This window comes from Hippopotamus amphibius, chromosome 9 (genome assembly GCF_030028045.1).
Source record: "Hippopotamus amphibius kiboko isolate mHipAmp2 chromosome 9, mHipAmp2.hap2, whole genome shotgun sequence".
NCBI lineage: Eukaryota > Metazoa > Chordata > Mammalia > Artiodactyla > Hippopotamidae > Hippopotamus > Hippopotamus amphibius.
The window spans coordinates 51,763,416-51,776,812 of NC_080194.1; the positions used below are offsets into that span (position 1 = coordinate 51,763,416).

The 13,397-nt window shown below is 34.8% G+C and overlaps 1 protein-coding gene and 1 non-coding gene across 2 annotated transcripts in view; both read right to left on the reverse strand.

The window, feature by feature from the left end:
* CNTN5 (contactin 5) overlaps nt 1–13,397 on the reverse strand; it is a 1,287,027-nt gene that overhangs the window by 63,671 nt on the left and 1,209,959 nt on the right. Inside the window, exon 17 of the mRNA XM_057750478.1 lies at nt 11,650–11,808. Within this exon, the coding sequence (XP_057606461.1) occupies nt 11,650–11,808 (159 nt within the window). The remainder of the gene's footprint in view (nt 1–11,649; nt 11,809–13,397) is intronic.
* On the reverse strand, nt 2,336–2,470 carry LOC130829562 (small nucleolar RNA SNORA1). Its single transcript, XR_009047586.1, has one exon. It is a non-coding gene; the product is annotated as a small nucleolar RNA SNORA1 (small nucleolar RNA).

Sequence of the window (13,397 nt, forward strand, 5' to 3'; positions counted from 1 at the left end):
AACATTTGTTACAGGGGTGAAAATGGGGAAAGTGGAAAACCTTCCTTATGAAGTGCAAACATTCTCTGGATTTATATCAGTCCTGGATTTCTGTTTAAGCGTGGCAGGGCAGTGGTGGGGGGAGCTCTTGATTTGATGACTTGGTGGACTTTTACTATGACAAGTGGAATTAAATGCATCTTGGATTTCCTATGAAAATCTATTTTGAAATGTAACAAGAGAAAGTTACCAAATAATTAGCTCCATAAAAGGTGAATGATCATGGCACAAGCAGTGTGGGCTGCCTGACAAATCTCACAGCTCTGCAGAGGTGACTTTTTAAAGCAGTGAAATGAAGACATGAAAAGAAGTCTGTTCCCTTTTGCTGCACTGGCAAACGAGTAACACCCTTGGAGTCTAAGAGGTAGGGGATAAAGGTCACTGTTCCGTTTATAGTTTGGTGGAATGCTGAGCTGTGTCTGCCAAACATAAAGGTGGGAAGAAGAGATACCAAGACACTCAGCTATCCCTAGATCCCAATATACACTGATTCACCAATATGTGCCTTGGGTCAATCAGAACATACTGTTTCAGTGACTTCTGTTTATGTCAGTTGCTTCAAGCAACTCAGCATCTAGGTCATCCCTCATCCCTTTTATTCCAATCCCCATAAAACTCTGCACATTTCCTCTTTCTGTCTAGTTGCCATCCTTCCCTATTGTTTAAAATGCTTTTACTAGGGCTTTTGGAATTCATAATTCATCATTAGAAAAATCCCTGTATACTCATTATTCTTTCTGAATATTCTTCTAACTTTTTACTCCAATAGAAACCTGAATCCCCTCTGAGGCAACTTGATGCCTCTCAAGAGGTGGCCCTCTTAAGATATTGCAGAGAAGAGAAACCAGTCCATCTCAGCTGTGTCTCTCTCCTCCCTGCCTCCCTCTCAAATGTCTCTAATACAAGCATGCAGGTATTTTCCCCACTTAAAAGCAAAACAAACCAAAATTCTCTCAAAATTTTCAAGCCTTCCAGTCTTCACCCAGTCTCTATGTTTCTTTTATAGCAAAATTTCGAGAGTTATTTGTGCGTTCTTTGCTGTCTCCAATTATTCTCTTTCTATTCACGCTTGAACCCACTCTAATCAGGCTCTTACCTCCAGCTCTGTTCCTTATCTTATTTGTTCCAACATCATGTTTTGACACAGTTGATCATTCTTTTCTCTTTGAAATATTTTTCAAAACTTCTGTTCTTATCCTTTCCGATTATGCCTTATTAGTCTCCAGTGCTAGTTTCTTTTCATCTTCCAGATGCAACGCAGTTCTACTAACTCCCATTTTTTTACTGCATGGTGATCTTATCCAGTATCATGGTTTTAAATACTTTCTGTATGCTGATGACTCCAATATTTTCAGCCATGACCTTCATCCCTAGACTCCAAATTCATATGTTCTATGACCTATTAAACATTTCTATTTAGATAGGCTTCTTAACCTTAATTTCCCCCACGTACTTCAGTATTCCTTACTCAGTGAATGACAATTACTGCATCCAAAATTTTGGGGTCACCCTGGATTTGTTTCTTTTTCCCCTGCCCCACTCCAGCTCATAAGCAAATTATGACATCTCTGACTTTAAGGTCTTTTGATTTCTCCACTTCTCTTTGCAACAAGACTTCTTAAAAGAGTTGTCTACAGTAACTTTTCTCCATTTTCTCTTGAACCAATTCTTGTGAGACTTTAGTCCTTACTATTTTACTAAACTTCTAATGTCAAGATCATGAATGACCTCTGTGTTGCTTAAATCAATGATCAGTTCTCATTCCTTATCATACTTCCAAGTCAGCAGCATTTGACCCAGTTGATTGCTTTCTCTTCCTTGATAGATTTTATTCTTTTGTCTGTCAGATATCACATTGTCATTTTTTTTCTTTTTTTTAAGTGTAAAGGGATTCTTTTTATTATTATGTGTAACATAGGCAAAATTATTTAAGTTAATAAATTTTTAAGGAACTTCACATGTTCTGATTCTTTGCACTGTCAATCACCTTAGTTCCTTCAAAGTCATAATCTTCAGGATAAGATATCCCTTTCAAAAAGTTTTGCTCAATCCACAGCTGTCATGTGAGTCAGACCACAATTCTTTTAGCCTTTTCTGATCTCCAAAGGAATAAATACAAACACACTTCAAAATTCCCCACCTCTAATCTTTGGGATCCAATTTCCTCAAGCAATTTACTTTGGGACCCTAGAAGTTAAATATAGCAAGTATGTTGCTACTTATTCCTTCATCTTTTCTAATATTGAAAAGCCTAATTATACCCAATTTTATTCATGAGGCTAGCAAAAAAAAAAAAAAATGTTGCCGGTCTCATTGTCACCACTGCAATAAAATTACAGTGATGGAAGCAAAACCTGTGTTCTCAATGTAGCCACATTAACAATGAATGGACACCATGAACAATGGTGCCCATTTTCAATAGAATGAGGCTCTTTTTTTCTTTTTAACTAAATGTTTGCTCGCCCTCTGTATCCTTTGGATGGCTCCTCTTTTCCACAATGTCTTACTATTGGAATGCTTGAGGGCTCAATTTTCATACTCATTTCTTCTTTATGTATGCTTATATCCTTGGAGAGGGCACGTGGTCTTATGGTATTAAATGCAATTTATATGCCAATAATTTCCTAATTTATATCTTTAGTCTAAACCTCACTCTTAAACTCCAGCCTTATATATCTAATTATCATTTGATCTCCTTAAAGTTTTCATCTCCAAATACAGTCATACAGGGGTTAGGGTTTCAACATATTAATTTTGGGGAGACACAATTCAGTCCATAGCAGGCAGGTTGTGATTTTTAAAATTTTTTTAAAATTTATTTTATTTTTTAGGAAATACACTTGATGTATAACACTATGTTAGTTTCAGGTGCAGTACATAATGATTTGATATTTGCATACATTATGAAATGATTGTCATAGTATGTCTAGTAACCATCTGTCCCCAAACAAATACATTACAATATTACTGACCACATTCTTCTGATGTATATTACATGCCTGCAACTTATTTATTTATGGCAGGAGGTTTGTACCTCTTCATCTCCTTCACCTATTTCACATTCCCCAACTCCAGCCTTTTGGCAACACTTGTCTATTGTCTGTTCTCTGTATCTAAGGGTCAGTTTTCATTTTGTTTTCTTTGTTTGTTTGTTTTTTGAATTCCACATATAAGTGAGATCATGTGCTATTTGTCTTTCTTTAATTATTTCATTACCATAAGACCCTCTAAATCCATCCATGTTGTATCAAATGGCAAGATTTCATTTTTATTATAGCTGAATAATATTCCATTGTTTGTATATATACCACATATTCTTTATCTATCTATCAATGGACACTTAGGTTGCTTCCATATCTTGGCTATTGTAAACAGTGCTGCAGTGAACACTGGCGTGCATACATCTTTTTGAACTAGTGTTTTTTTTACTTGGATAAACACCCTGAAGTGGGATTGCTAGATTGTATAATAATTCTATTTTTCTAAATTATGCAATCAAATTTTTAATAACAAAGATACTATATTTAACATGGCCAAATATACCTGGCTAAGTCCAGATTTTAAAAAACAAGAGCTTGGTCAATGACGAGAGCTTGTGGGGGGGAGCACCAGTGTTCTGCTCTGTTCCTGCATCTGGCAACACAACAGCAAGCACCAGTTTTTAGTAATTCTATTTTTAATTTTTTGAGGAAGCTATTACTGTTTTCCATAGTGGCTAAACCAACTTGCATTCCTACTAAGAGTGCACAGGAGTTTCCTTTTCTCCATATGCTCACCGATGTTTGTTACTTGTTGCCTTTTTACTAAGAACCATTCTCAAAGGTGTGAGGTAATATCTCACTGTAGTTTTGACTTGCATTTCTCTGATGATTAGTGTTGAGCACCTTTTCATGTGTCTATTGGCCCTCTCTATGTCTTCTTTGGAAAAATGTCTATTCAGGTCCTCTGCCTCTCTTTTAATCAGGTCGTTTGATTTCTTTTTTCTTTTGATGTTGAGTTGTGTGAATTCTTTGTATAGTTTGGATATTAACCCCTTATTAGATATATGATTTGCAAATATCTTCAAATTTTTCAGTAGGCTACCTTTTTGTTTTGTTGATAGCTTCCTTTGCTATACTAAAGCTTTTTAGTTTGATGTAGTCCCATTTGTTTATTTTTGCTTTTGTTGCCCTCACCTGAGGAGACAGATCAAAAAAAATTGACTGATGTTGAAGAGTATGCTATGTTTTCTTCTAGGAATGTTATGGTTTCAGGTCTTACATTTAAGTCTTTAATCCATTTTGAGTTTATTTTTGTATATGGTGTGAGAAAGTAGTCCCATTTGATTCTTTTGTATGTAGCTGTCCAGTTTTCTCAGCATTATTTATTGAAAAGACTGTCTTTTCCCCATTTTATATTCTTGCATCCTTTGTCATAGATTAATTGACCCTATGTGTGTGGGTTTATTTCTGGGCTCTAATTTCCCATACAATATTGATTACTGTAGCTTTGTAGTACAGTTTGAAATCAAGGAGAATGATACCTTCTGCTTTTTGTTTCTTTCTCAGTGTTTTTGGCTATTTGGGGTGTTTTGTGTTTCTATACAAATTTTAGAATTATTTGTTCTAGTTCTGTGAAAAATGCTGTCGGTATTTTGATAGAGATTGCACGGAATCTGGAGATTGCATTAGGTAGTTTGGTCATTTTAACAATATTAATTCTTTCATTATATCGTTTTTCACATGTATTATGTCATCTGAAAACAGTGAGTTTCACTTTTTCCTTTCTAATTTCGGTTCCTTCTATTTATTTTTCTTGTCTGATGGTTATGGCTAGGACTTCCATAAAAGTGGCAAAAGTGGGCATCCTTGTTTTGTTCCTGATCTTAGAGGAAATGCTTTCAGCTTTTTATTGTTGAATATGATGTTAGTTGTTGGCTTGTCATTTATGGCCTTTACTATTTGAGGCATAATTCCTCTATACCCACTTTGTTGAGAATTTTTATCATAAATGGATGTTGAATTTTGTCAAAAGCTTTTCTGTATCTATTTTGATAATTATATGATTTTTATTCTTCAATTTGTTAATGTGGTATATCACATTGATTGATTGGGGAATACTGAATCATCTTTACATTCCTGGTATAAATTCCACTTAATCTTGGTGTATGATCCTTTTTATGTACTATTAAATTCAGTTTGTTAACATTTTGTTGGAGATTTTTGAATCCATGTTCATCAGTGATACTGGCATATATTTTTCTTTTTTGTGTTGTCTTTATCTAGCTTTGTTATCAAGGTGATGCTGGCCTCATAGAAAGACTTTGGAAATGTTCCTTCCTCTTTAATTTCTTTTGGGATAGTTTGAGAAGGATAGGTATTAACTCTTTTTTAAATGTTTAGTAGAAATCCCCTGTGAAATTATCTGGTCCTGCACTTTTTTTGTTGCTTTGATTTTTATATTTTTTATTAGCGTTTCAATTTCAGTACTGGTAATGGATCTGTTTTATTTCCTATTTCTTTCTGATTCAGTGTTGGCAGATTATAAGTTTCTAGAAACTTATCTATTTCTTCTATGCTCTTGTTTTATTGGTAAATAATTTTTTGTAGTAATCTTTTATGATCCTTTGTTTTTGTGTGATGGTTGTAACTTCCCTTTCATTCTTGATTTTATTGATTTGGGGCTCTCTCTTTTTCTTGGTGAGTCTAACTAAAGGCTTATCAATGTTGTTTATACTTTTAAAGAAACAAGTCCTAATTTTATTGGTTTTTGTTTTCTATTATTTTGTCTCTATTTCACTCATTTCTGCTCTGATCTTTATTATTTCTTATCTTCTACTAACTTTGGGTTTTATTTGTTCATTTTTTAGTTCATATAGGTATAAGGTTAGGTTGTTTACTAGAGATTTTTCTGGTTTCCTGAGGTAGACTTGTATTTCTAAATCTTCACTCTTAGAACTGCTTTTGTTGCATCCTATAAATTTTTGGATGTTGTTTTCATTTTCATATGTCACCAGGAATTTTTTGATTTCCTCTTTGATTTCTTCAGTGACCCATTTTTTTTTAAAGGAGTCTTTCATTTCTTAATGTTGTTATTCTTTTATTCAAATAATATACTTCAGCAGGCCAATGCTTTATTTTTTAAAATTTATTTTATTTATTTATTTATTTTTGACCATGCAGCATGTAAGATCTTAGTTCCCTGACTAGAGATTGACCCCTCACCCCCTGCCTGCAATGAAAGCACAGAGTTTTAACCACTGGACCACCAGGGAAATCCCCTGCCATTGATTTTTCAGTAGTATATTGTTTAGCCTCTATGTGTTTATGTTTTTTTAGGTGGATCCTGAGCTGGTGTCAGCCTGCTGGTGGGCAAGTAGGCCCTAGGCACTAATAGGCTAGAGAGATGACTCCAAAATGGCACTTGCCAGCATCAGTGTGCTTATGGTAGAATAAGCTCCCCCAAATGGCTGTCACCAGTATCTGTATCCCCAAGGGGAGCCTCCTTTGCCTTCTGCTCTTCTAAGAGGCTCTCCAAGGTCAGCAAGTGGGCTGACCCAGACACCTTTAAAATTATTGCCTCTACTGGGACTTGAAGTGTGTGAAATTTTTTGCATGTTCTTTATAAATAGAGTCACTATTTCCTACAGCCTTCCTGCTCTCTTAAATGTAAGCCCCATTAACCTTCAAAGAAATAAGTTTTAAGGACTCTTCTTCCTGGTGCAGGATGTCCAGGGTGAGGAGCCTGAAGTAGGGCTTGGAATCCTTGCTCCTTGGGGAGAACCTCTGCAATTGTGATTATTCTCCCATTTGTAGGTCTCATACCTGTTGGTGTGGGTCTTGACTACATTGTATCTCTGTCCCTCTTCCCCATCTCTTTTATGGTTTCTTCTTTATATCTTTAGTTGCAGAAAAATCTTTTGTGCTAGTCTTAAGGTCATTCTCATAGGTAGTTATGCTGTAAATAGTTGTAGTTTTGATGTGTCTGTGAGAAATGGTAAGTTGAAGATCTTCCTAGTCAGCTACCTTCACCATATATCTCTTGAAATTTTAAACAATGTGGTCAGTATGATCCTTGTCAAGAAGGTACATTTGAGTGAACTTTTGAATGAAGTTTGGATTTAGCTACGCCAATATTTGGAGGAAAGCATCCCACATTGAAGGAGTAACTAGTACAAAGGTATTAGGTGCATTATATGCATGACATTGGAAGATCAGTGAGCCAGGAGCAGACCGAGCTTTAGGGAGAATAGTAGAGGATGAGTTTGTAGAGAGATTGGAGGAACCAAGTCATATAGGATTTGGGCTTTCATCCTGAGAGAAATGAAGAGACATTGGAGAATTGATACTGTGTTATCTTTTAATATATTAACTCAAGCTATGTTGAAATTAGGAAATAATTAAGGTTACATGAAATCATAAGGGTGGGACAATGATTTGATAAGATTAGTGTCTTTACAAGAAGAGACACTGGAAAACTTGCTTCCTCCCTCTCTGCCATGTGAGTACACAGTGAGAAGGCTACTATTTGAAAGCCAGGGGGAGCATCCTCACCAGGAATCAAACTGAACTGGCTGACACATACATCTTGGGATTCTCAATCTCCAGAACTGTTAAAAAATAATTTTTTGTTGTTTTAGCCACCTAAGTTATGGTATTTTCTTATAACAGTCCGAGAAGACTAATACTCTACCTCTTCCACATTACTTCTGATCCTACTTACAATATATTTATTTTTTTCATTCATTAACTTCCAAGACACTATATAACGTACATGTTTATTATGTTCTTTGTTTTTGTTTGTCCGGACCCATGTGAATACAAGGGCAGGGATATCTTGTTTTGTTTTGTTCCCTCATACATCTTAAGTGCTTAGATCACTGTCTGGAGGGTGCTTGATAGATTTTCGTTGAATGAATGAAAGGGAAGTTCAAATTGCCAGGTGTGATCAACAGTTAATTTCTGTTTTAATCTTGATGTAATTATTCCAGACATTATGTTAAAAGAGAAAATTAATATAAAATTTAAAAATATCCTTCCTCCCAAAGCTACATATATTTCTATTTATAAAACCTATAATATAGATTTTAAAGACTATAGGTTTTAAAGACTCTTACCCCCATTCCACATCCTCTCCATTATCCTTAATTCTAATTCCTCTTTAAAAAGAAAAAAAAAAAGATTCAGAATTCTAAAATTCATTGCTACATTTAAGGCCTATAAAAATTGTAAAAAAAAACAACATGAGTTGAAGGTATTAATATTTTTGATGAAATAACATACAATATGAAATAGAATAGAAACTTTTTTATAAAATTAGGATTTAGATTTCAAGTGTAATATTGTGGAGATTAAAGATAATGGAGAATGTATACCAAAGGAAGTATTTGTAAAGTCTTGCAGGTATCTTTCTATAAAGATAGTCTTTTTGGAACTCTGAAGACAAGTTGGTTTCAAAGAAAACATTCTACTTCAGAGAGAACACGCAGCAACTTTAATGGAGGACTGCATGTTGATTCAAGGAGAAAAACTTGTTAAAATGCTTTTCCTATTAAAAGAATTGCATCCAAAAATTAAATTAAAATTAAATTAAATTACATTAAATTAAACTAAATAAACCTGTTTAGTTGCCAACTTTAACCACCAATCAGTCAGTAGAAAATATCCACAGAGAGAAGACATATTCACTCATTGAAGAATAGTTAAGAAACATATGTGAATTAAGTAAACAATGGCCAATCAATTCTATAAGTATAGGTGACTTGGTATTCCTAATCAGACAGTCAAAAAACTAGGTCAGCTAATACTGCTCAGTGATATGAAGAAGAATGTCAGGTGTTCAAGTCAAAAGCAATTTGTTTGAACAGAAAAGGGGTCTGCCAAGTGAAATTATCTATTTCTTATGATTGTTTTCATACTTTCTTCAAAATGAATAAATAATCCCATTTACTGTCACCTGCTTTGTCATTTTTGGGTGGGCGGCATTGATAAGTGAATTCCAGATGTGCTCGGCTAGAAGGTCCATGTGTACTTCATTACTTCATTTGTCAAAAATGAGGAACTCACTATTCTTTGTATTCATGTTGGCATATAAAGGAATCTTAAGAGCTTTTTAAATGCCAGCTTATGCATTGCATTAACTTCATCAGAGAGTTCAAACTGTAGAACTAAATCTTTTTTTTTTCTATCATATAGTTCTGCATTAGAGTATATCTCTATTGAAATTGATTTAGGTGAAAAAGTAACTATGAAAACAAAAGACCTGCTGCCCCAGTGAAGATGGTGTGGCTCCCGAAGGACTTCTTTCCCTATCACAGGCATGAAAGAAGTTGTGGTTGGTTTGAGCTAGGGGTAAAACCCAGGAAACATTTAAACAGCTCCTTTAGAGCATTCAAAAGTTCAGGATTGCTCCTTGGCTTGCCTGGAGGATGGCAATGCTTCTACCAGTAGTTGCAAGAGATGATGAGTTTTAGAGAAATGTGTGACCACCTTAGGGGAGGAGACATCTTGCTAGAGAACTATTACTATCAAGGGCAAATAAAATTGATCATTTATAGAAATATATTTCTGAAAAATATATATTTACTTATAAATAGAGTACAACTGTATATTTTTAATAAGTACTTGCTAAACTGAATTTAAAAAGAACTCCCTACTCAAAAATATTTCCAACATTCAAAGTATATTAGAAAAATTAGAATGCAACTTTATATTGGGGACTTCTAAAGTAAATAAACAACCCCCAAAATAACATTTAATCCGAACAAGCCCTCTATACATACAAAACACACACACACACACACACACACACACACTTCGTTCATTTTTCTCTGGCTTATGCCAAAATCTTTCAAAGTTTATATATGTATACATACATATACATGTACATGATATATATGCATACATACACATGTATCTACTATCTATCTATCATTATCTATATATCAAACAACAAAAAGTAGTAGAAAGATGAGAGTAACTAAGCAACTATAGAAGATTAGATGTTCTGAATTGTCATACCATGTGTTAAGGTAAGAAACACAAGAACATGGGCATGGGATGAGCAAGGAAACATGTATATGTATTGCAATGTACCCAGAAGGGAAACTTCCCAAGAAGTAAGTATTGTAGGCAGTGTGGCGAGAATGGGCAGGGAGCATAGCCACAGGCAGGAGAATGAGGTTGCTGACTGCACAACACGAGATCTGAAGGTGAATCCATTTCCTGGCAGCAGAGTACAAGGTTTGGGCTCTCATGCCAAGGATGACATGGGAGCATCTTATAAATGGAGGTTATAAGAATTCTTGCATAAACCTGTTCATGTGGTCTGAATTTGTGTCCTCTCCAGATTTATCTACCGAACATAGAGATTCCCCCAATTCCTTGGCTCTGCATATTATCACAGCGTTAAAATGGAACCAGGAATAAGAATAATACCCACAATTAGATATATTACAAGATGAATATGTACACATGTATAGTACACTATAATGATAATCATATTGAATTCTATGAATTAATATAGGAACCTAATATCAAGAAAAACCTGAATTGTATTTTGCATGTGGATGAATATACTTTCCCCCAAATTACAAATTTTTACACAAAAACAAGTTTTTGCTCAAATTTAACCTATTTAAGGAATGAAATGGACCACTTTACTCCTCTAGCATTCAAATTAATTGAGTTTTATCGTTACTGGACTCAGATATTTTACTGATTTTATATTTCACTATTATATAGGTAAATCAGTTTGATATTTAGATAGGAAATAAAATCACACATCCCTTTTCAGTATGGACAACTGCTTTTGAATACTACATTTTATAGATACTGTACACTTTTCAAATATCAACATGTTAAATAGGCAATAACTATCAAGTGAGTGTAATTTCACATATCCCTGCAGACAGCCACATTTGGAGAGGGAAGGGAAGTTTAATAATAACATGAAGAAAAAACTATTGGGGAAGAAAATTATTTTTAAAGTAATGCAACTGTAATGCAAACATCTTAGAAGTAAGAATTAAAATGTTGTATTGTTTTAAATAGTGTAATTTTGTGTTAGATTTTCTTTTTATAAATAAAACAGATGTGTGACTCTAAAGGGGTAGCACCAGGAACTGGAGTAATGGAGCATTTCTGTATCTGACTGTTTTGGTGGCGATTTGGATCTATACAATAAAATTTCATAGAATTTTATGGAACTATACACTAAAAAATTGTATGTAAAAACTGGTGAAATTTGAATATGATCTGTGGTTTATAGCATTGTATCAGTGTCAGTTTCCTGATTTGATCATTCTACCATTGTTATGTAGAATATTATCATTGGGAGAAGTTGAGGGATGGGCCCACAGGAAATCTTTGTATTATTTTTGCAACTTTTACTTGAGTCTAAAATTATTTCAATAAACAAACAAACAAAGATAAATGATGTGGTCCTTCCTTGGGAAATGAGAAGAGAAGAAAGCAAAGTGGCTCTATAAAAAGAAGCAAACAATGGTTACTATTGTCATGAATAATACAATTTCCAGAATCCAAAATAACCCTCCTGAGATTGTTAGCAAATATAGCTCATGACACAGGAAACTGCTCTGGTTGTGTCTGATGTTGCCTTAGAGCTTCTTACCTGTTTTTACTGTTTGCCAGCCGAGGGAGAAGGGGCTACGAGCCTGCAAGTTGTAGGAGGAGATTGGGCTGTGGTTGTCAGCAGCTGGACTCCAGGAAAGTGTGGCTGTGCTTTCAGTGATTTCCTCAACGATCACTATCCCTGGTGGGCCTGGAGGACCTATAGGCAAAAGGGAATGGATAAAGTTAAGGTCAAGTCAAACTAGTAAGCATCTTAATTAAATACATATTTAGTAACGAACATTGACAGTAAAAAGAGAATGGGGTGCAAGTTGGTTTCCATGATTTTTGCAGATAAATTAATTATAGTTTAGATTTTTTTCTACTACTTTGTGCTTGGAGGCAACTACCAGTTAGCACTGCATTTTATAGAAGTGGAAAAAATAATTGGCAACAAACACAAGGGTTTGAATGTCAGGATCAACTATGACTTTTGAAATCAATCACAGCTTGCAGAGGCAGTAACAGAGAGTGACAGGCAATGCTATCAGGAAAGGAAATGATCCCATCACCACACCAAGCTACAGATGTATGGGCCCAATGTACAAATAGTGTGATGTACCTATCAAGAAGCTTAAACTCAAACAGGGGAAAAAATAAAAGGCTCTGAAATAGTGAGATTTCAGACCAAGGAGGAGTATATACTAGAAGTGAGGCATGGAAAAATGATTAGATGATGATGATTTTTTGGTGAGGGTGAGAGGATGGTGAATCAGAGATGATTATTTTCCTTTTGATCATAAAAAATGGTATAGAATAGTGAGTATCAATTGATGTGCACGTAGACTCTAGCTTCAAGAAACAACCATGATCTGATGTGAGGAGAAATATACCTCTGTATTACTACTTCTAAAATAGTGATTTCTAATAGCATTCCAAAATATGTAGAGTGTTGATATTTTAGTGACTAAAAACAACGTCAGTTTTCTTTTTAATGTTTTCCTATTCCTTAATATGGACAATTCAAGCTGCAGGGATGCTTTTATTTTCAATGAAAAAAAAATAATCCCACCTTTAAATATTTTATTTTCTGAATTAGTCCTTATGTAGCAAATTGCTCCCTGGATTCGGTGATTATGAAGTCTTGAGCAGTAAGGGCTGACCTAGACTGTAAGGAGCTAAGAAATGGTGGAGTACTAAAGAGATGGAGGCACTAAAGACCTCTGAGTAGGAAATTTGAAAAAGAAAGAGATGATGAAATGGACAAAGTGTTTAAAAACATCACTAGGCAAATGACATTTTTAGGAAATGATAAATGATCATTTTTATTAAGAGTAAGAAGAATCAGCAGTAGTTCGCACAGACTCAAGACTTTGAAGACAAGGACTATTCTATCAGGAAGGTGACAAAAGACTAGGATTGTGGGCAAACATTAGAGGATAACCATGAGAAGTGGCATTTTTTTTTTCCTCTGAGAGAAATTAAGGAAGAAACAATGAATAGAGAGAGAAAGCTTCTGAGCTGTCAAGAAGGAAACTTGGGAGAGTTCATTTGGGAAGGTTCTCCTTTTTCTCACTAAAGATGGAAAAAAAATCCACAAAAAGTGAAGGTGGTTGGATGAGAATGGGACTGGGAGCTGGAGGAGAATGGGAAATGTCTGTATAAGCCCGTGATAAAAGAGGAAAGGCATGAAGAAGTGTGAAATATAAATATTTTGGAATAGTCCTGGAGTTCAAGTTTGGTTCAGTAGCATCATTTTGAGGTGGAACTGACCAACTCAGCAAAGTCAGGTTAGAAAGCCAGGCCCAG